The sequence below is a fragment of the Eptesicus fuscus genome, chromosome 22 (genome assembly GCF_027574615.1).
Source record: "Eptesicus fuscus isolate TK198812 chromosome 22, DD_ASM_mEF_20220401, whole genome shotgun sequence".
NCBI classification, from domain to species: domain Eukaryota; kingdom Metazoa; phylum Chordata; class Mammalia; order Chiroptera; family Vespertilionidae; genus Eptesicus; species Eptesicus fuscus.
The window spans coordinates 25528761-25552136 of NC_072494.1; the positions used below are offsets into that span (position 1 = coordinate 25528761).

General features: G+C 52.8%; 1 protein-coding gene across 2 annotated transcripts; it reads right to left on the bottom strand.

Annotated features, from left to right (window-relative positions):
* Positions 1-983: 983 nt before the first annotated feature.
* NCF2 (neutrophil cytosolic factor 2) lies at positions 984-22442 on the bottom strand. 2 transcript variants are annotated; one of them, XM_008145939.3, is made up of 15 exons: positions 22089-22442; positions 20069-20151; positions 13203-13311; positions 10855-10989; positions 9422-9529; positions 9005-9064; positions 7622-7665; positions 6257-6398; positions 6093-6161; positions 5198-5273; positions 3570-3595; positions 3194-3345; positions 2959-3070; positions 1876-2053; positions 984-1279 (listed from the first exon to the last, which is right to left on the bottom strand). In XM_008145939.3, the coding sequence occupies exons 1-15, from the start codon at positions 22260-22262 to the stop codon at positions 1167-1169; spliced, it is 1581 nt and encodes a 526-aa protein (XP_008144161.2). In that variant the 5' UTR covers positions 22263-22442; the 3' UTR covers positions 984-1166. The 2 variants fall into 2 exon arrangements, with proteins under 2 accessions (XP_008144161.2, XP_054568056.1); XM_054712081.1 differs by having other exon boundaries at positions 22085-22442.
* Positions 22443-23376: the final 934 nt, after the last annotated feature.

The window sequence follows — 23376 nt, forward strand, 5'->3', positions numbered from 1 at the left end:
TATGCTTCAGGGTTACTTTTGCTTTTAGTAGCTTTCCAAACCAGCATGCATTAGTATGGAAAGGGGTGGGTAGAAAGAAACTATCAAATTATTTTATTTAATAAATAAAGAATCCTTATGCAAAGGAGTTAACATATCCATCAGTTTTATCCCTAGTTTCTCTGTTAGTAAGGCAATTCAGAGAAAGATTATCATTTGGGCCTATAAAGTTCACTAAGTCTGATTGGCAGCAACAGTAATTAATAATTATTCTTAGCTTTGGGGTTGCATTTCTTCTAAGTTGTGTCCAAAATGTCCAGTGGCAGCCTGCTGGGCCTTCTGCCTAGATGTTGATTCTGTCTGTACCTCACCTACACACTTGAAAAATTATTAACAGGGCCTTATACTCACAAGACGAAAGGAATGGATTAAGGCCAGGCCTAGTATCTATGGAATCCTTCATCCAAGTTAACCCTGAAAAACAGGCCACTGGGTTACATGATAACCAAGGTAAGGCATTCCATTGTGCACACTAGCGTTGTGAAATGTTAACTAATATGATACTGTTAACCAACTGGCTGCCTGAACACAGCTTCTTTTCTTCAGTTAAGTCAGTGGCAAATTTTCCTATTAAGCTCTTGAGTGTTTGTGAGAAGACATGAAGGGATGTAATTCTAGTCACTCCATGGGAACCTCACTCAGTCTAGCAACGAGACTTGAAAGTTAATTTTTGTGTGCGTGCCTCTTGAATTACCTGTAGGTTAGTCAGGCCCCAGTAGTCTGATGGTGAACAGGAATTTATTTACAGTTAGGCCTTAGGCCTGCATTCTGAGTGTCTTGGGTTTTTATTTCTATCACACATACAGAGAAGTGCACCGATAATAACTGCAACTCAGTGCATTTTTCATAAAGTGAACACATCTGGGTAGCCAGTACTCTGAGCAAAAAACATCAGCACCTGGGACGCCACCTCATGCCCTTCCAGACACTTCCAATCACTTCCCCCCTCCTCCCCCCCCCCCCCCCCAAGGTGTTCGTAATCCTAAATTCTCACATCATTGTCTAACAGGTTAAATTTTAACGGGAAAGTAGGTTAGTTGACACTGTACATTGTACCACAGAGGCATCCTAAACCTTACAAATGCGATGGTAGTTTTTTCCTTCCGCTCCGTAGGTTGTGAGGCATCCTAGACTCCCCTGGGAGTGCTGTCCAGGTCTGTGGCTGCACGTTCTTTAACAAAAGCCTTGGGGAAAATGCCAAACTTCCCTTTGCACTCCCCTTCCAGCCATTCGTCGTTCACTGATGAAGGGAAAGCAGAGACTGATTTCTAAAACCAGTACAGGAAAATGACCTCACTTACTGCAGTTTAAGAAGCACTAAGAACACTTAATGTTTCCGTTTTTAATGTGTGTGATTCCTTGCAGAATTAGGGAAGCCACCAGGGAGGGACACAGTAATTCTGAATAGCTGCTAGTCAGACAAAAGTGACCCCCTTCTACTCTCATCTTGGAAAGTGCATACATCCAAAGAACTGTGGTTTGCAGAAGATAGGTATCTTACGGCCTGGTGCAAAGGCAAAAGGATGCCCGCAACCTTCTAATCGGTTAACTCTGGGAATGATGATCCATGGCTTCTGAAGCATAGACATCCTTAAATGTGAATGTACTGAAGTGTCATTTACTAGTAAGTTGCCATTTGTTGCTTCCCTGCCCATTAGAGCAACAAACGGAAAAGCTGCGTACTGGGTTTTGCTCTCTCCAGCTGAGAGCGAAGAAGGAGATTGAGACCACTGGCTCAAGTTTCGTTTGTAGGTTAGTGATATTTTCTGCCTCTGCCCTTAAATTGACTTCTGCTAACATGGAAATTGATTTCTGTAATTCAGGAGTAGCACTTACCCATGGACAAAACCTGGATTATGTCCCCTTCCAGAAACTCCAGGTCTTCTGGTTGGGTAGCCTCATAACTGAAGATTGCTACCACTTGGCTCCCTTCCTTCAGCTGAGGTTCTGATGTCTGGCTATTGGCATCCGATTTCTCACTTTCCTTGGGTTCATCTGGAAAGCCTTGGTCACCCTGAAATAATAAAGGGCCTGTTAGTTTTCCTAACTTCCTGCACAGTGAACATCATCCCTGAAGGATTCTGCCAGAGAAATGTCAGTAGCACCTGGATATAAACTCAGCGGCAGATTTGGGATCAGTGTCTAGCATAGACCTAACACGTACTCTATGAATACTGGCCGGTTGGTTAAATGAAACAAGGTCTGCAGGACCACAGGTAGTTGTAAAATCTTACCTAAAACTCACAGTAATCCTGAAAAGTAGAATAGGTACTATTCTTTTCAGATGGAGAAACAGGTTGAGTCACCAGTAAATGATAGACTGCAAAGTCAAACCTAGGTCTCTGAGTCCGACACCCTTTCCCCAGCACTCACAACACGGGACCTTGAAGAAATGCACGTTTTCAGCTCCATCCCGAGCCTATTAGATCAGATGGGGCTCAGCAGTCTGTTTTCACAAGCCCTCTAGGTAATTCTGGTACTTGCTAAAGTTTGAGAACCACTGCACAGCACCATACTATGCAAGGCCAAGACCATTATGGTCATTTTTGTCCCACAGATGTTGAGGGAAAGATGCCGTTTCTGGAGATGTGAGTCATAGATTTAAGGAATCAGCATTAGAAAGTGTGAGGCTCAGTGCTGTGCTGTGTTAGAAGTACTCATTTCCTAGTGCTATTGGCTCCCACCCTGGCAGGTCCTCTATGTTGAAAGGCAGTACCATACGGTAGAAAGGGCCCAGGAGTCCAATGACTAGGCTTGTATCCCAGCACCACTGCTCCCAGCAGTGTAACCTCTCTCGACCTGCTTCCTCGCCTGAAATCAAGGCTAGAAGAATTACATGAGGGCCTGCTAGATGTTGAATTGCTGCTGAGGAGGGGGGCGGGGGCACAACCTCAGTACCCTCAGGCTCACCGCACTCACCACTGTGTTCTCACACCACACCGTCAGGCAGTAGTTTTTCACCTGGCCCCAGGCAGCCTTCATGCTGTCTTCGGAAAGGGGCACTAGCTCATGGCTGTCCCTGGGCCGATAGCTGGGTGGAGAAAATGAGGAAGAACCAAGTCAGAGAACAACAGTGCAAAACCATCCTCTTCTGTCCTCCAGGCCAGCGCCAGGTCCCCAGCCGTCCCCTAACTGCCACCTGCACGGAGCGCACCTCAGCTTAGTGTGTTCTGGCTGGAGCTCCAGTTTCTTAGACACCATGTCCCGCACCTGGCTATAGGCGAATCCGGGCTGGATCTCCATGAGCACCGTGTACTTGTAGTGCACCTTGAGTGTGTAGAGCATGGGAACACTGAGCTTTATTTCCTGAGGGGAGAGGAAGCAAAGGGAACTCATGAGTGTCTGTGCTTCCTCTTAGCAACCCCCTGGCTCGCCACAGCTTTACTGGATGGGGTGGGAGGTTGTTGAGGGGTCCCCAGGGCATGGGCTGTGAACATGGTGGCACTGGTCTGCCCTTTAGGACTATTTCTGTCATCCAGGGAGACTCTTCCGTTCTCTACCTCTTGAAATAATACGAGGGAAAATGTTACCTTGGGCTCTTCTTTTTCTTTCTGACCTAAACGAAGAAGGTAAGGAGTGAAAAAAGAAGATGAATGAACATTCTTGACCAGCCCCTTTCATACACAGAATGAAACCTCTTAGAACAGGGCACCCGACTGCATGCCCTTCCATCTCTAGGGTAACTAATAACCTTATTGTGGGGGAAATCTGCCTCTGGGGGCATGTGAAGAGCAAAGCCGTGAATATACAAAGGAACCCAGTCTCTGCTTCCAGGGAGCTATGGGTCATTATCAAAGGACTGCCCATCCTCACCGACCCATGGGGTCAGCAGGGTTGAACAAGTGGGCTCCAAAGCAAAGACAAACGGACTGTGAGGTGAGCCAGGGGCCACAAGAAGAAATGTTAGATAGAACCACTGATTTTTACCTTGTCCTTTATTTTTGTGTATGTTTTCAACGTGTGTAATATATTGATATGGCTATATGCATATCATTTATATACAAGAAGTATTTATAAAAACGCTATAGGGGATTCATCATAATAATAAAAAAAAGATCAGTGATCTCAAACCAAGCTTGACTATTAAAATCACTTGGGAAGTTTTTTGTAGAAATACAGATTCCTAAGCTAATTCCAGGTCTAAAAAATCAGAATAAAGAAACCTAGGGATTTATACTGTTAAAATCTTCCTAGGTTAATAGGTGATCCCCGATGGGCCCCTACCCTAGACAGAAAAACATACAAAAAAGCTAGCAAGGATATTTTTGAGGATAATTGGAGTAATTGAATATGCGATATACATTCTATAAAATTAATGTTAAATGTCCTGGGTTTAACAGTTGAATTGAGATTATGGAGAGAATGTCCTTGCTCTTAGGAGATACATGCTGAAGTGTGGGGGTGAAGTGTCATAACTCTGTAAGTGGCTCAGTCATTCAAGGGAAATATATATGTGTGTGTATATATATATGTATATATATATGGGGGGGGCAGGGCAAGTACACGGTGCAAAGTGTTAGCAGTTGGTGACTTTAGGTGAAAGGTATTCTGGTATTTTTTTGTACCGTATTTTCAACTTTTCAGTGGTTTTGACATTTTTGTAAATAAAAACAGGCGTGGGGAGCGTCCAGGGGATTCTGATGGCCTGGTGGGCGTGAGGATCGCTGCATCTCCACCAAACGCTCAGAATCGGCTTAAACAAGCCCGTCCTGCCGAGCAGCGCTCTCCACTCAGCGGGAGGGCCTTTGTCCCGAGGGCTCTGCAGGTTTCTTTTCCAGATAACAGAGCTCCTGAGACCTTGGAAAAGAACCATCCCGACCCCCTGTGGTAAACGTGCAGTTACTTCACCGTGGTTTCAGTACTGACCGAGGGGTTTGGTGACGACTTAAGTTGGGACACACGTTGCCCCCGCCCCCCAAAAAAAACCACAAAAAAAACAGCTCCATTTACCCAGGCCCCATGGGTGTTCTGCAGCAGGTAGGGGAAGGGGCATCTCTCCTGTGTGCTGGGAGGGTGGGTGGCTAGAGCAGGAGACGGGGCTCTGGGGCTGAGTGGCCATGAACTGAGTGGCTTGCTGAGAGAAAAAGAAACCAGAATTTCCTGCAAGCAGCTTGGAGGGTTCCTTTCCCGCTCGGGATGTCGCTCCAAGAACGCTCACCTGGTGACAGCTGGGGTCTTCCTGGAGCACTGAAACTGGGCGGAGCTGGGATGTCAGACTCCGGGGAGGCGTCGTCCTGCTCGGGACAGGAAGAGATGGTGAGAACTTACATCCCCACCAAGTTCTTAGGCCAGAGCAGGAGTGGGGGAGGGGAGATCCGCAGACCCCCAGGGAAGAGAGCCAGGTGCAAATGACTTCCTAAAGGCAGGAGTGCTGGTGTCGTGGAGGGGAGGGGGAAGAGAGGAAGGAAAGTGGGTTAAAAGGGGAGGCAGGGTGGGCAGGAAACAAACCACAGTAGAAATAAGAATCCACCCTTCCTCAAGGGCCCTGCTACCTAACCCTCATTTACAACTTTTCCAGTCATCTGGATGCCATGATTCCAACCAGGGAGGACCCAGCCCGCAGAGGACACCTGCTGCACTGCCCAGCCATCTACACTCTGCTCAGGCCCAGCAGGAGGGCGGGCCCTTGAGGGGCAGTGGAGGGGCTGGTAGCAGCTCCAGAGCAGGGCTCTAAAGCAGATCTTGCTCGCTCTCTCTCCCTTCTCCCCCCTCTCTTTGTGGCATTCCACCAAGCAACACTTATTTTTCCAGGTGCAGAGGACATTTCTGGGAAGACCTAACCTTCATATGTTGTGGGCATTGGGTCCCGTGACCAGGAGGAATCACAAAGGTGGGTGGGCCCAGGCAGTCCCAAAGACCTTCTGCTCAGCACATCTGGGCTTTCCCCTCATCCCAGGTTCCGCTCTGGACGGCTGGTGCCACTCCAGGCGGCTCAGGGTCCATGAATCTTTCTTCGGTGATGGTGACGTTTCCCACACTGCTCTTCCCCCTCCACGAGGAGGTCCGTCAGTGGGTGGGGGTGGGGAGATGTGTCAGGCCTTGGTGCCTCTTACCTGGGACTGCTGCTGAGGATGGATCCGCAGCTCCACGGGTTCGAGGAAGTTGCAGGGAACAAGCCCCTTCTGCAAAGAAGGTAGCAGGTGGGGATACTCAGAAAGCTCTGCCGTCATCTGCCAGGATTCCATACCCCCAAGCCACCCCCAGGTCCCCTGAATACCTGCCCGTTGAACATGACCGTAGCCCAGTTGTCGTTGCCCTTCTTCAAGACAAAGACGATGTTCCCGGGCATGACCTGGAGCTCCTCCGGTGTCTCAGGCACAAACCCGAACAGCACACGGTGAGCCTCCCCTTCCAGGGCCCTGAGGGGTAGACACAAGATCCCATCCACTCTCTGGCCTGGGGCACATCCCCTCCACTGTGGGTCAAGCATAGTGGACCTGGAGCCGGGAGACTGCTCCAGACACCCTCTAACTCCACGTCCAGCTGTCTGTGTGACCCCGAGCAGGCAGGTGCCTCCCTGGGCACCGAGAGGGCGCGGTAGGGAACTGTACGTGAACTCGCTTCACAGCCATCCACGCAGTGGGACAAGAATGAAAGAAAACCGCGTGGGTATAGAGGCCCTGCGGTCCTTGCCCTCCCTTCCCTGGGGAGGAAGGCTCCTGGTGTGCCTGGCCAGCTCCCCTGTCCGGGCCGGGGTGGACCAGGTGAGGGTGCAGGGGATGGCACCGGTGGGAGGCAGGTGAGAGCCAGCTGGGTAAGCAGAGAAGCCACCTGGAGCCAGTGTGGGGTCAGGCAGGCACTCGGAAGGGGATGAGGTGCCTGCAGGGGGAGCTGTGAGGAGTAGAGGTGTGTGTGGAAGTACTGAGGCTGCCCACTCTGAGCTACTCGAGGTCATTTCCTCCCTTCCTACGTAGCTCTTCGGGGTGCTGGGGCGCTTTAGCATGTGTGACCAAGAGGCCGGCTTCAGGTGGCGATAGTTTCACGTTCCTCCGCTCACTCCCCGCTGGCGCTGTCCCCTCGCCCTTCTTTTGTTCCCAACCCTTGTGTCTATTTACACAGCGGACACAGACTCCTCCAGCAGACAGTTAGGAATGAGCTCATCCGGGCCCCCATTTTTATAGTTGCTTTGGAACTTTTTTCACTCCATTTTAAACCTTCTTCGGGTGGGGAGCAAGGCTGACTTCCTCACGGAGATGCGGTTCTTCAGAAAGCTGTGCCATTCTTTGCTTTTCATCTTACAGGAGAAAGACTTCTTTTCCTGGAGTCCTTCTTCAGAAAACGTGCCAACAGGGAGTGAAAACAGCCCTTCTGGCTTCCATTCCGCTTGCCCGACTCCAGAGCTCGGCCCCCTGCAGCCCGAGGCCAGCGTTCCCCCGCTGGGAGGGGTGGCTGTGTCCCATGGGACCCCACTGCCATTCAGCCACAAGCCCTCCCTGGATGGTGGCTGTGCACATGGACCGGGGGACACAGGGACACCACGTAGCCGGAGCCAGGCCCCCAGCATCTTCTGCACCCCCCTCCACTCCCATCGGTCCAGGCTTGGAGCTTGGCTCGTCTGCATGCTGATCTGACCCTAACTTACCTGAAGATCTCGGGGGTTTTGGGTCTGGGTGGAGGCTCCGCTGCCTGTTGAACATCAAAGAGAGATGAAGACGGGCAGGACAAGAAAGAATGAAAGAAAGAAAGAAAGAACAGACTGTTAGTGGTCACTGGAGCCTTCTTCCCGACCAGAACACCAAAGACTGCATTTGTGGCTCCATCAGAACCCCGTCTTAGGAGAGGCACAGGGCGCCCTGACCGAACACTGGAAAGGAGCGCCCCCGCCCGCTCCCTGGCCAGGATTCACCCGCACAGCAGTTCGTCTTGGGCCAGACCTGGTTCTGGGGAAGTTGGTCCGTCACAGAGCAGCATGGCGTCACCAGGATGCCTTTGACCTTGAGCTCTGCCCTTTGTTGGGACGGTTTCCAGAAGCTCTGTTCTATAATTAATGTCTGCTCTACCACATGACTCTCGTGGGTGTTTAAAATCGACTCCAGAGCCACCGGCCAGGCGAGACTCTCCTTTCAATGTGCGTTTCCTGTTCTACACCGAGCGCCCCGGAGTCCAGTTACCTGGCACCTGCTCCTCTTGGAGTCGTCCGGCTGCTTGAAGCCCAAGGGACTTCTGAGAGGTTTCCCACAATGGAGTGTGAGAAAGATCAATGAATCTGGACCCTCTGTTCTCCCCTGCTCATCTCAGCCTCCGGGCCTCAGCATTGATCACATTCGGGGCCAGCGGTCACCATTCTGACCCTGGCAGGCCTGGCACTGCCCTCGGAGCCCCACCCTGTCCGTGCTGACCAGCGCTCCTGCCCATCATGGGTCTCTCACAGCAGAGCCTGACTCCTGCTCGGCCTGTCTTACCCTCCCCCTCACGAGGAAGCTCTGCCTTCGCATGGACCCCTTGCCATCCAGTCCATCGGGGACCACAGCTCTGAGCCCAGCTTGGGCGGAACATGGTTCACTGTGGGCACCCTCTCTGTGTTCCCAAGGGAACCCCCTGCACACAGGCCGATGGGTGCCGTCAGGAGAGCTCAGGGCCTCAGGCCCCAGCCCCCAGGAGGCCCCTACCAGCCGCTGTGCCTGAGAAGAGGACTCGTTCAAAGGCCTCTGTCAGCTTGCATTTCGGTTTTCTGGGAGAACAGTCGAAGCTTCAGCTCTCCTAGACCTTAGAGAAGTGGGGACTGGCATTGGGGGCAAGCAGGAGGGTTGGTTTCTTGAGGACTTGAGGCTGGTTAAGCCTCCAACTGCTTTATGCCCCACCCGCCGTGGAGCCTGTGACAGGAATGGCCGCAGGACCCTCAGGGGCACTGTGAGGCCAGTGGAAGGGGCCCTTGAAGGGAGGCAGCTCGGCGGAAACGCCCTCCCCAGGGGAGTGTCACAGAGCACTCTGGGGCCTTGGTCCACGGAGCAGAAAGGACCCTCACCTGCGGCTGCAGAGGGGCAAATCCCGAGAAACTGTCTTGATCCACCACAGATGCCACCACCTGAAATCGAGGAAGGGGGGTGTGAGGGCTCTGCCAGCACTGTTTCCCGATCTGCCTATGGCCCCTGAGATCCCCTCCTTCCTCCCACTGGCTCGGTCCCCAAGACCAGCATCCTGTGAGTCACCCTGCGGCCCCCGCCCAGGTCAAGCAGAAGGGAGGAACGAGAGGATCCTGGAGAAAATAAACTAGAAGCATCTTTCAGCAAGACCCCACGCTATAAACAGTCTCTCCTTGCCACCCCAGAGCAGAACCACGTGGGGTGTCCTTTTCAGAGTCTCCCCCCCTCCCCTCCCCCACCCACCTTGCTCCGCAGGGCCCAGGCCTCAGGAGACGCCAGGGAAGCTGAGAGCCACCTACCGTCGCCTTGCCCAGGTAATCCTTCTTCACCAGCTGGGCCACTTGCCTCTCATTCGGTCGAAAGAGCCTGCCCACCGGGATCACCACCGGCTCGTACAGCTTCTGCTTCTGCAGAGCACAGTGTTTCCTTACCATAAGGCACAGGTAACCAGGCTTGCCCGGCTCCCTCCCCGAGTGCGTGCAAGGATACAGCGAGATAACCTGCAAAAGCACTTTTCCTGAACGTGTAGGGATGGAACTTGTTATTGTTTTAGGGTCCCAGGTAGGTGTCACCTTTCGCTGAGGGACTGTGTGGACCTGTTGGTGTTATTTGCCCAGCACCCTTTCCTAGGGGAGCTGCCCCTCCCCCACTCTGTGGGACTTGGATGGGGCTGTCACTCAGAGTGTAGGAGGCACCACCACCACCACCACCGCCACCACCACCACCACCAGACTGGCTCAGAACAGTGCTCTCCTGGGACCAGTGTCTGCTGACATGGGCATGTTTGTTATTACTTTTTGTTAATCCTCACCGAGGACATTTTTCCACTGATTTTTATAGAGAGTGGAAGGGAGAAGGAGAGAGAGAGAGAGAGAAACATCGATGTGTGAGAGACACATCGATTGGTTGCCTCCTGCAGGCTCTGCGACCAGGGCCAGGGATTGAGCCTGAAGCCGAGGTAGGTGCCCTTGACTGGAATGGAACCCATGACCATTCAGTGGCAGGCCGATGCTCTAACCTCTGAGGCAAACAGGCTAGGGCGGGCAGTCATGCTAAGACAGACCTGGGCCCTCTTGTTCCCAGCGTTTTAAAAATCTGATTTAAAAGGAGCTTCATCCCACATGTGCTTAGACAAGCTATGGATAACTTTCGGCATTTGTTCATATCACCAATGCATTTTTATTGAGAGCCACCTCATGTGCCTGGCACCGCACCAGGCTGCCAGGCCTCTGCCCTTACTTGGCTCCAGCCCGCTGCTCCCCCTGTGTGCTGCCACGGAGCCCCACTTGGGGGCAGCCTGGGCAGGGCTCTGCTGTCCTATACTCCAGGCCCGTGGTCAGCAAACTGCGGCTCGCCAGCCACATGCGGCTCTTTGACCCCTTGAGTGTGGCTCTTCCACAAAATACCACGGCCTGGGCGAGTCTATTTTGAAGAAGTGGCGTTAGAAGAAGTTTAAGTTTAAAAAGTTGGGCTCTCTAAAGAAATTTCAATCGTTGTACTGTTGATATTGGGCTCTGTTGACTAATGAGTCTGCCGACCACTGCTCCAGGCTTCGGCTTACAATCACTTCCAGATTCAGAATCCTGCGTGGAGTTACACCCCCAGACGAGTGTTCCCCAGGACTCAGAGGAAGTAAAAGCACCACGTCCACGGGTTCTCAATCCACGTGTCCACTGGAACAGACCCAGATCCAATGACGTCCTCCCCGCACCCGCATCTCCCGCACGCTTACCCACACACACTCCATGGCTTTGTCAATTTTGGAATGTCTCGGCTCAGACTTCATGCTCATAGCCAGTGCCAAGTGTTCTTCGGCCTTTTTCCATTCCTCCTTCTTGGCGTGCATGAAAGCAATGTTATATAACACCTAGAAGAACACAGGCCACACCGTAAGACAGGGCTGCTCCAAATTCAGGCACCAGGAGGAGCCGGCATGATGCTCCTGGGACGTTGCCTGGGGACCTTTCTCCCCCTCCCAGCTCTCCTGGGAATGTCTGAAATAGACATCCATCTTGCTACAGGCTCATGCCCAGCACACGGACGGTGTTGAGTGAACACCACGTAATGCATAAATCCAACATCGTGTACATTTTTTGACAGCCAAGTAGGTCAGGAGGAAACAACTATTGTGTTGCTTTAGGATCAAGAAGAGTGACAGGCTCAAGACCCCTTGAAGAGCTGGGAATGAAATATATGGCCTCTCAAAACACCGCCTGCCGCTGAGCCTGGGCTGAGAGACTGGGCAGGTGCAGGGTGGGGAGGAAGAGGGTTCCAGATGCATCGTCCTGCTCCAGCACCCGCAGACTCTGCCTGGGACACGGCACTAGCAAGACTGCCACAGTCACATGGGAATGAGGATGCGCTATGGGCCACGGCTGGGAAGAGACTCGGCCCAAGCCTAGGGCAGGAGGCGGGAGGGAACAGCCCATTCACCAACAGCCATGCTTTTCCAGGTCTTGGGTTGGGTGGTAGGTTTATGAGTCTTATTATTATGCTTCACAACTTACACATAGAATCACATCTTTTAGATGCATCAGCAAGATAAAAAAACAACCCTCCCCCCCCCAAAAAAAATAACACACACACACACACACACACAAAACACACACAACACACACCACCAAACTCCCTTCCCAGGTTATTTCTGCACCTCAGTGAGCAGTTGCCTCCTACATACACACTTGGCTGGCCCCGCCCTCCCTTGGCAGTGTGAGCAGGAAGAAAGGAGAACTCCAGGCCCTTTACAATTTCCTCTTCCATCTCAGCCCCCTTCTTTTTAGACCTTTCCCACACCGGGTTGTTATGACTCCATGACTGGAAAAGGTTGGGCCTCCTTTTAAAAAGGATGGTGGGGTTTCTCAGAGCCCGGGTTATACCCTGGGGAAGGCAAGGGGATTTATAAGCAGCGAGATGCCTGGAGGGTCCCAGGTGGCAGAGGGGCCTTGGACCCTGAAAAGCCCAGCGTCCCTTGCAGAGAGGTCTACACCCAGCATTTCCTGCCCCAGGTCATCTCAATGCCAATTGCAGGAAGAGCTTCCTCCCATGGAGCCCTGCTTCAATGCCACTGTTTCATGGTCCTCTCTCTAGAGCAGCGGTCACCAACCCGTGGTCCGCGGACCAATGGTGGTCCGTGAGGTTCAAAAGGTTGGCGACCGCTGCTCTAGAGCTACTTGGTCCCCCAGCCCTTAAAGCTACATAAGGGGTTCTCACTCTGGGGTGACTGGCCACACCTCGCGATGTTTTAGGTTGTCACACTGGAGGTGGGGGACGACTGGCCTCTAGTGAGTAGAGACCAAGGATGCTGCTGAACATCCTACAATACACAGGGCAGTCCCCTACAACCAAGAACCATCTGGTCCAACATACCCACGGTTGAGAAACCCTATTGTAGCAGCTGGTCAAATGGCAGGCAGTTCCCACCGCTAAGCCTCATTTCCCTGGCCTGGGAGAAGTGAAGGAAGGCCACCCTGCGGCAGGGCTGGTGTCCCCGGGGGCCTGGGCAGCTGCTGACGCTATTATTAGCCCTGGGCGACCCTGGAAACACTTGGCTTCTCCCGCTGGAGAAACTAAAACAAGGGGACTTTCTTCAGTGATTCTTCTAAATAAAGATCTGTGACATTTGCAGGGATTGTAGTTTTCAAAGCTAGTGGAGTATTTGAGATGTAAGAGGGGCGTGGGGAGGGTGGGTTGGCAAAAGTATGCCAACTTTTGAAATCCAAGTCATGTTTCTCCCTTTTAGTGAGACAGAGATTAAGTTCTCCTTCTATGGAGAACTTTCCTAAATTGGTGCGTTGAGCTGTTCTTTGGCCGAGAGGGAACCGACTTGTGTGAAAATATCCCCACGTCCTCTTTGGGTATCAACCAAGGACATGAGGCCAGAACCATTAATAGCAAAGAGCATGGTCCGTAACTCAGGAACTGAGCAAGGTCACGGCAGGTCCTGCGCGGAAAGCGAACCCGGGATTTGGATTTGTTAGTATAATGCTGGGCGAACAGCTTGTCCACCTGAGTGATGCCAATTATCATGGATACTTTCACAGGCCCACACGCTCCTGCCCAGGCCGGGCCCTGCCTCCTCACCTCACAGGCAAACAGCTTGAACTGCAGCCCCAGGATCTTGTAGTCTATCAGCTGGTTGCCCCGGAGCTGAGCCAAGGCCTCCTTCAGGTCTTTAATCGCGGAATCATATCTGCAGGGCAGAGGGAGAAAACAGACCAGTCCCGGGCCTGGAGGAAAAACTACAGAATTAAATGTGTCTGCATCCCTTTCTCTGGCCACCTCCCTGGGACAGAGCCTTTCTGTTCCTCTAGGTTTGTGCCAACCCTGAGCCCTAGTTTTCTACAGAACTCAGGGTGCAGGTACCCGCCACCCCCCCTGAGGTTGACACAGGGACGCCACTCAGAGAGGCCCCTCTCACAGCCGCTGGCATCTCCCTCCTGCCCAGAGCCTTCTCCTTGGCTGCTTTTGAGTCCAATTTAGCTCTTGGTTTTGTGGTTGCTTAGTCTCCCCCCCCCCCCCTTTGGAAGAGAGAAACCACCTGGAGCAGAGAACATGTCTAACTCTGCTCTGCAGATCCCTGTGCTTGCTTGGATGGGCCTTGTGCGGACAGCTCGAGGTGTCTCAGGGCCGCTGTGGTGCAATCGTGGCAGAGAACGGGGCTGGTCATATCAGCAGTGCCCACGGTGGTGTGGCCAGGACCAGACCACATGTCCTCGGCCTGCCCCTGACCTCTCAGCCCTGGTGGGAGGGAGCTGTTGCTGACCTGCCGGGTGTGGGGTTGGGGAGCAGGGGAAAAAACAAGCTACCCACACCCCTCAGGCCCCTGGCCTAGAAGGAACAAAGCTGGCTGCTGGTTGTGGCTCCCACGGGGCAGCTGAGCCACAAGTCCCCCGGCCATGACCTAGAGCTGCCATGTGTGGCTTTTCTTGGAGGCAAGCCTGGGATTTGGCTCCGGCGGCTGGGGACCCGCAGGAGGTGGTATGGTGTGAAGACGCCCTCGGACAGCGGCCAGGAGACTGGGGCCAGACCCATCAGCTCTGCCACCGACCAACTGGGAGATTCTGGCAACTTACTGCCCTCGGGCTCCGGATGCACAACATAAGGGGTTATTGTGTACCAGGAGCATATCATATTCAAGGAGCATGGAGTATGAGGAGCTTGCTGGTAGGTGGTCCCGGATCTAAATTCTGGAGACAAAACCACATGGACTTGACTCCTGGCTCTGCCACTTACTATCTAATGACAAAGGGCAAGTTGTTTAATTTCTCAAAGCCTGTCTCCTCATCTTCAGAGCTCCAAAGCTCTGGCAATTGAATTCACACGCCAGCCATTTAGTATTTGCTTCGTTAACACCTAGACCAGTCGTCGGTAAACTCATTAGTCAACAGAGCCAAATATCAACAGTACAACGACTGAAATTTCTTTTGAGAGCCAAATTTTTTAAACTTAAACTTCTTCTAACGCCACGTCTTCAAAATAGACTCGCCCAGGCCGTGGTATTTTGTGGAAGAGCCACACTCAAGGGGCCAAAGAGCCGCCTGTGGCTCGCGAGCTGCAGTTTGCTGACCACGGGCCTAGACTGTAGTATTATCAGGAGGTAAAAACACACCGTTGCAGAAGCTGGAACTCTGACCTCAAGGAGCTGGAGCTGGCCAGGAGGGTGGCTGGCCAGAGAGTCCTAGGGGAGGTGGTTGGGAGAAGCTCTAACATGCCCTTGTTTTAAAGAGGAGTGTAAAACCTATGAAAAGCGTGCAGGCCATTCCCTACGAAGCAGGAAGCATTTCAAGACCCTAACACACCCTTTTGGGACTCCTGTTCCTTCTTTCTAAGCTGGAAGATGGGTGACGATTCACTGAGCCACGGAGGAGGGGCAGACGGAGACGCAGGTGTCCAGTTCCTCCGCACATGCTGTTCCAGGTGTTCCCTGCCCGTGCCGGAGGCGCCCGAGGTCCTCAGAGGGCACCCTCGGGGCACTGTCTGCATTAACCTACAACATGCTTCCTCCTGGCAAGAGCGCTGGCGAAGCAGATGGATTTCAGCTGGGAAGTGACACCGTCCGGGTCACCCGGTATTGAATGACCCCAACACATCCAGCTCATACTTCTCCAGCCCCTGGGCTGTCTAAAGATCTGGGCCCGAGGGAGGAGGAGGGAAAGAACCCGCCCATTATTCAAAGCGCTTGTTCAAACACAGGGAGAGGCGACCTGCTGAAATGTCTGTTTACCTTGAAAGCAGCACCCCACTGCCCGCAGCAGGCCTCTGCTCCGCCCCCAACTTGCTCCCCCCCCCCCCCCCCCCCCCCCAGTGGGCCCAGGGGCATCGGCCTCATAGCTGGGCTAACCCTGCATGGGGTCTGAATCAGCTCAGTGTGAGGCCCCAAAACAGCGTGCAGCCCCGCCCGCCTCCAGCCGCCTTCAGTTCTCTTTGGTGCCACTTGGAAGGCACAGGTACTGGCAGCTTCTGCGGGTTCCCAATGACACCCCGGCTGGGCGCCTTGGCTGGGCTGGACCCGAGCCCCCGCGGCCCCAGGGCAAGGTTGCCTTTCACAAGCTCTGAGCCTCAGGCGTTTGTAATCCTCATTTCTGTAACACTCCCTGGAAAGGTTTCTTAGTAACTGCTGTGTCCCCGATTGTTCCCGTTCTATCCGTGCCCCATGCCGTCAAGAGTCCAGGATAAAGGAGAGGTTTAGCAGCTGAAAAAAAGTAAAAATGTCGAACACCTCTGTGACGGGCTGGAGGTCACAGTTTTCGGTGTCAAAGACTGGCTGCAAGACAAAGATGGCTGTGTCAGCAACATCTAGGGTCTCTTGCTGTCCTAGCCCCTCAGATTCGTAAGACCCAGGGTCTGAGCACCTACGGCTTCCTTCCCCTTTCAGATGACAGGCTGGCCAGGGCCATCCCTGAGACACACCTGCCTTCTCAGACATGCGCCCCAATGTTGTCCTGGTGGCTGGGAAATTAATTTGGAAGTGGTTCTGTGGTAGGCAGTTAGACACACATGAGCAGAGCAAGGACAGTGGGCCAGGTACAGAAGGTCACCAGGACTGAAAGCCCTGGGTGTCTAGCAGAGGACAACTGTAGGGTGGGACCTTGTCCCCAGGGTGACCGTTCCTCCCCTAGCCTATCGCTGGTCATGCCGTTTGCACCCCCTGACCTCTCCTCCCTAGAGATAACATCTAGGCCTCAGTTGTATTTCAGCTTCAGGCCCAGAAAAGCAGCAAAACCACACCAGTGACCCATGGCTTGACCTCAGGCCCAGCTGCACTGAATAATGACCCCATGCCCTGGAGCCCACCAATCAATCCGTGGAGGCTCAACCCTGAAAGGTCACACCTGGAAAACGGCTGAATATTTTATAGAGATCTTCCCCGGGACCTCCCCTAAAGTCTCCACCCTTAAAACCCCGGAAATGGAGGCCCCTCCCGGAGTAGGCCCCTGCCCTTCCCTTTCTCCCAGGCGGGTCACCTTGACCTTCCTCACTTCTAGCTTTAGCTCTGTAACTTGTTCCCTACGCCCATTTCTTCTACAAATTACTTACTTCTGTGATTTTCCATATATTTAAGTCTGGGCTCTGAAATCCTTCCTAGCCAGAACTCAAGTCCTGAGGTTGCTGATCCCAGGGCCAGCCTGACCTCACCGGTCTAACACCTGGTGCCGCGGCCGTTCTCGCCACCCCCAACAGTTACAACCGTTCTGGTGAAAAGTGAGGCCTAAACCAGGGCAGTGCTGGTGGGGATGGAGAAGAATGGGTGGATTTAAGAGGTCCACTTGACAAGGTGTAGGAGAGGAGCTATCCTGGGTTGATCTCAGGTAGAGATTTAGTAGCCTGATGGCTCCAGATGGAGGCCGATGCAATGGGAGAAGGTGGGATCCCTCAGAGTTCAGGTATGGGTTTTCAGGGGACATTGACCCCCCGAAACTGCCGTGTGTGTGTTTCTGGGAAGATAACCCATGCAGTTTGCCATTTAACAACCTGGGAGAGGAGGACACCAAAGCCTATGGACTGCGCGAAAGAAAAGGAGGCGACTTGAGGTGAGAGCAGTGCCCCGTTTATATTGTTTCCTCCACGGATTGCTGTTGAATCAAAGATAACATTTGGTAGATTTCTCTCTCAGATTGGACTACTATCAATCGCATGCTAATTAAATCCTGGGTCTTATTTCTAGATCTTTCTGAGATCTTTCTGACTCCTCTCAGAAGCCAAGCCTTTCCGGCTCAGGGATTTCTGGGCATTTCCATGTAGAAATTTCTCCCGGGAGCATTTCCTCTGGTCAGTGACTCTCCTCATTATAAGCTGTTAGAGCTAATGAAGGGATGGCCTGCTCGTCTGTCTTTTAAGATTAAAGATTCGATTCGCTGGAGGGTTTGTGCTCAGGCTTCCCTGCATCTTCTGTCCGCTCAATCCCAGGCTTTCTGTCCCCAGATGGCCTCTGTGGGCTCTTTCTTTCGGGAAGACGCTACTTCCCTTGCTGACTCAGATAACTGACGGCATCTGCATCTTGGAAGTCTGAGCAGCTTGTAGTTGCCCCTGGCAATAGCTGAGCAAGTGGCGTGACACCACCCACATCATGCTCTGACAGTTTCCACCGGAAGTTCTTCATTAGCCTGAGCCAAAATCCTTTCCCCTAGAGCTGTGCCCACTAACGGAATGAGCGATTTCTACAAACCTTCTAAGTGAACGCTGAGAATGTTTCCTTTGTTATTTACATACTAGAGGCCCCGTGCACGAAATTCGTGCACGGAGGGGGGTTGTCCCTCAGCCCAGCCTGTACCCTCTCCAATATGGGACCCCTCGAGGGATGTCCGACTGCCCGTTTAGGCCCGATCCCGGTGGGCAGTCAGATCCCTAAACGGGCAGTCGGACATCCCTCTCACAAATCCAGGACTGCTGGCTCCCAACTGCTTGCCTGCCTGCCTTCCTGATTGCCCCTAACCACTTCTGCCTGCCAGCCTGACCACCCCCTAACCACTCTGCTGCCAGCCTGTTTGCCCCCAACTTCCCTCCTCTGCCGGCCTGGTCACCCCTAACTGCCCTCTCCTGCAGGGTTGATCACCTCCAACTGCCCTCCCTTGCAGGCTTGGTCCCTCTCAACTGCCCTCCCTTGCAGGCCGGGTGCCTCCCAACTGCCCTCTCCTGCTGGCCATCTTGTGGTGGCCATCTTGTGTCCACATGGGGGCAGGATCTTTGACCACATGGGGGCAGCTATGTTGTGTGTTGCAGTGATGATCAATCTGCATATTACTCTTTTATTAGATAGGATAGAGGCCTGGTACAGGGGTGGGGGCCAGCTGGTTTGCCCTGAAGGGTGTCCCTGATCAGGGTGGGGTACCCTTGGGGCGTGGGGCGGCCTGAGTGAGGGGCCTGTGGTGGTTTGCAGGCCGGCCACGCCCCCTGGCAACCCAAGCAGAGGCCCTGGTATCTGGAATTTATTTTCCTTCTACAATTGAAACTTTGTAGCCTGGAACGGAGCCAAGCCTGGGGCTCCCTCCAAGGCCGGCAGCCATTTGTGTTGGGGTTATAATTGAAACTTTGTTGCCTCAAGCGGGTGGGCCCGGCCAGGGTGTGTGGAAAGCTTTGCTTCCCCTGTTGCCGGCGGCAACCCTGGCCTGTTCTCTCAAGCTCTATTCTGCCGCCATTTGTTTGAATTTGTTTACCTTCTATAATTGAAACTTTGTAGCTTGAGTGGAGGCTTAGGCCTGGCAAGGCAGATGGAAAGCTTGGCTTCCTCTGTTACCTAGGAAACCTTGCTCTATGTGGCTGTAGCCATCTTGGTTTGGGTTAATTTGCATGCTCGCTCTGATTAGATGGTGGGCGTGGCTTGTGGGTGTGTCAGAGGTATGGTCAATTTGCATATTTGTCTATTATTAGATAGGATTTGTTATTGAGGGAGGGAATGACATTGAGATTAACTTTGATTTTCTATCTAGTTATCTTTTTTTACTAATTATTTTGTGGTGACTGTAAACACACCAAAAAAATACAGACAGGCTGATAGAAGAAAATGGAAACCCCTCTAAGCTCATCTCCCCCCCCCCCCCCCCCGCCTCTCTCCCCCCACCCCCCGCCCCAGAGAGAATTGCTGACACGTTTTGGTCTACGGCAGTGGTCGGCAAACTCATTAGTCAACAGAGCCAAATATCAACAGTACAACGATTGAAATTTCTTTTGAGAGCCAAATTTTTTAAACTTAAACTTCTTCTAACGCCACTTCTTCAAAATAGACTCTCCCAGGCCGTGGTATTTTGTGGAAGAGCCACACTCAAGGGGCCAAAGAGCCGCCTGTGGCTCGCGAGCCGCAGTTTGCCGACCACTGGTCTACAGCCTTCCATAGACACTCTTTGAAACAGAAGTGGGCTTGTGCTAGCCATACTGTTTTGAAACCCGGGTTTTAATTAACATCTACTATGAACTTTTCCCTATATTAATATGTATGCTACCTATTTATCTGTATCAACAGATTCTTGTACATATAATGTTAATAGTTTGTTTTCTCATTTTGGTGGCTGAATAATATTTCATTGAATGGATTGAACGAGGCTTGTGACAATACATTCTGCAGGAACGAAAGAAGATGTGGTTTCCTGAGAATCCTCATAGTGGGGCAGCTCAGTACCTCCCAGCAGTGGGTCAGCAGTGTGTTCCCTTGATGGCCGGCAACTCACCATCAGCACCGTCCAACCATGCCCCGTAGGGATGCTTGTGCGGTGCCACAGCAGCTGCATCCCCAGCCTGTGGTGGTTCCGTGGGCCCACTGTGAGCTCTGACACAGCTGACCTGCCCCCTGGGGAAGCCTCGTGCTGACGGATTGCATAACTGCCCAGGGAAGGTCCAGCCACGATTCCCACCAGAGGCTGGGGAAACACTTCTCCACTCCCCAGGCCAGCAGCCTGAGACCCTCGGGGTTTCTCCGCAAACTCCCCCAGCTGGTGCCGCACCAGGCCACTTACTTCTCCATCCGGTGGTAGAGCATCCCTCGCTGGAAGTAGGCCACCGCCAAGTGTTTGTCTCGGTTAATGGTTCTGGAGAAGGCCTGCGGGAGAGGGAGGGTTCACCTGGGTCCCAGGAGGAGCTGGCGGTGAGGAGGTGTGGGACGAGCCAGAGGTTGAGGCAACCAGGGTCATGAGAACGGTGGTGTCTTTGCAGTGACACCGGGACCAGAGCGCCCTGTGCTGTCACTTCCTGATGGCATGACGTGAGGCAAGTTACCTGATCTCCCTGAACCTCAGTGTTCTCCTCGGTGAAACGGGGATATTAAAATCTTTCAAGAGTACTGACAGGATTACAATCATAAAAGTAATTAAATATTAAAATAATTAATATGTTAGATACAGTGTTCTATTTGTTTATGATATACATTTATTACATAAGTATGATGCAATTAAAATAATAACAAATATGAGTGCATATAAAATGCCAGGAGTAAGGACTCAATCAGGACATCGGAGAGAGGGAGAAGGCAGAGCAGAATGTAGGGAGCGATCCAGAGTGGGGACAGGAAGGCATGGAGGGAGCCCAGAGGTGGGTGGTGGCCTGCCCAGCCTTGCCAGGAGCCCCTGCTGGCATCACTGCCAAGCCCCTCTCTCTCAATGTGCACTTTGCTTCCAGCAGCCCTTAGAATCTGTGGTGCTATGTGCTCAGCCCCCTGGCAGGCCCCTGAGAGGAGGTGGGGGGTCCCCCCTATGCTCCTGTCCGCCCACTCTGGACCTGAGATGGATTTGTCAAGTCTACAAGGTCTTCCAAGAAGCTTCTCTCCTCCCTCGTCTTTGCTCACTTCTGGTCACAGTGAGGACGGCTCTGGGAGGAACAGGCTCTTTAAGGGACCCGGGGAGCCAGTTATCTGTCCACAAGGCCTTGCAAGTTGTGGCTAAAGGTAAAAACGAGAACTAACATGCACAACCTGTTGTGAAGTATTGTGGCATTTCCACATGCGATGCCTCACTTAACCTCAAGAGCAGGGGTCCTCAAACTTTTTAAACAGGGGGCCAGTTCACTGTCCCTCAGACCGTTGGAGGGCCGGACTATAGTTTAAAAAAAAACTATGAACAAATTCCTATGCACACTGCACATATCTTATTTTGAAGTAAAAAAACAAAACGGCAAAACCACCCGCATGTGGCCCGCGGGCCGTAGTTGGAGGACGCCTGCTCAAGAGGTTCAAGAAATGGACTCGCTGAGGACCCCAGGCCCAGGGAAGAGACAGAGCTGAGGTCTGACTCTTGGTCTTCTGCTTCCAAACTCCGTGCCCTTCCAGCCTCCCACCACCAATCCACAAGGTGATGCTTGGGGAAAAAACATTTGAAAAAGATGCTAAAACACCCGACATGGGTGCCCCGGGCAGACATCACTAATCAATCACTGCATCATTCCCTTCCACCAGCCTCAGAATCTTTATTAGTAAAAGAGTGCCCACCTCATAGTCCTGTAGGTGAATGGTCACATAGGTGACACCTATTCTACTTCAGTCCCTCCCCTCGACCTCGTGGGCATAGCTCACCACACTCGGGGGTAGAGCTCACCACACTTGGGGGTAAAGCTCACCACACTCGGGGGTAAAGCTCACCACACACGGGGGTAAAGCTCACCACACTCGGGGGTAAAGCTTATCACACACACGAAAGTCTTGGAAAGCCAGCAAGAAGCGTTTTTGCAGCAGGTGTGAGGCAGTGAGATGCTGAGCGTGGACAGCAGGAGTTCACAGGAGGAAACATAGCCAGGGAGTCTTCATATAGGGGTCAGAGAAGGATTCCAGAACGATGTGGAGTTCAAGGTGGAGAAGAAAGGAGAGCGGGACCCAAGGTGGATCCCAGCCTGGCTGCCCCTCCGCGGTGGGGCCTGGGCCGCTCTGGTTCTTACAAAGCTCCCAAGAGGTTTCTCAAGTGCAGCCGGGGCAAAGGCAGGGAGGAGGCGGGAGGTGGGGGGAGGGGGGCGAGGCACCTTCACTCGCTGCTGGCTCACTCACTCACCCACCTTCTCTGCCGCCGCCCAGTTTCCCAGGACTGTGTGCATGCAGCCGATGTTGAAACAAATCCTGGAGTGGGGGTCCTGGACTGCGGAGAAGGCGTCCAGGGCTCCCTTCCAGTCCTTCTTGTCGGCTGCCAGCACCCCGTCATTCCAGAGGCTGATGGCCTCAGCCAGGGACATGGTGTAGGGGGGAAGAGGAGGCTGCGAGCCGGCAGGAGACAGGGAGAGGGTGGGGGGCTGTCCCCAAGCTGGGCAGCCCCAGGCCTTCACTTGGCGGCCTGGTGCTCCAGTGGGGCCCAGCCTCCCTTAAGACAGCTCCCCAGTGTTGCAAAGGCGTCAGGAAATGTCCCCACCTTTCGGAAACTGATGCACAACCCTGCCACGAGGGAAACAGAAAGCCAGAGAGATGGGCCAGCGGGGGCGGAGTGTGGGAGAGGAAGTGCATCAGACACTGCCCTGATGGTTCAGTTCCTCAAAATGCTTCTGCCCGGCTGCCCGGCTAGTCCTCTCAGTCTTCCGCCCCCTCCTGCCCGCCGCAGCTTCGGTCAGGGCCCCCCGCCCCCCAACCCCCCCCCCCCCACACCCCGCTCAGGGCAACCTGGGCCAGTCCGGGCACCTCCCTGGGCCCTGATTTCCACACCCTTGTTGAATGAGGGTGTTGGCTGAGAGGACAGTTCTTTCCACTCTTACAGGAATGCCTTGCTCACGTTCTCATAACCTCATAGGCCGTCTTGAAATATTTGTATTTTTATCTTGAGCTAAAATGAGCAATTAGCACATTTCGGTGGCAGAGGGGTCTTGGGTGTCCATCTGGGTCTGAGATAACTTTTAGGAACGCTTAGGAAGCTCAAGAAGGGCCAACATTAAGAGCCATATATGAGGGTGAATTGTGACTTCTCCCATCCTTGTGTGAAAACAGGAGAGACCAGGGCTCTCACTGATGACTGATGCGTTTACTAGTCTCCAAAACAAACAAACAAAACATTTCATAGTCCTTTCTTTGCTGACCTAAAAAAGTAAAAATCAGTAAAAGCTCCCAGAGGAACAATTGTGAGTAGGGAGTAGAACCAGTTTGCCTTACTAAAATCCCGGCTTCTTGTTAATATTAGAGAAAATGTATGTCTAGGAGGGTCAAATATTTACTCTTACTCTGTAGCAACGGAAAGAACTTGCCATTCATCACCCAACTTCTCTGAGAGCCTGAAAATAAAACTTAAACATGTACGTTCTATAGGATTGACGGGATTGAAGGCATGAGAACTGAGAAGACACGCATCCGTTCCCCGTGTTCGGA

Excerpts from the sequence above, each read along its gene's own strand:
- NCF2 (XM_008145939.3), bottom strand. The coding sequence starts at position 22,262 with ATGTCCCTGGCTGAGGCCATCAGCCTCTGGAATGACGGGGTGCTGGCA. Across the intron at positions 9,530-10,854 it reads AAGCCATGGAGTGTGTGTGG|AAGCAGAAGCTGTACGAGCC; the intron begins GTAAGCGTGCGG and ends TGTGCTCTGCAG. Across the intron at positions 1,280-1,875 it reads AATCCAGGTTTTGTCCATGG|TGAACGACGAATGGCTGGAA; the intron begins GTAAGTGCTACT and ends TCCCTTCATCAG.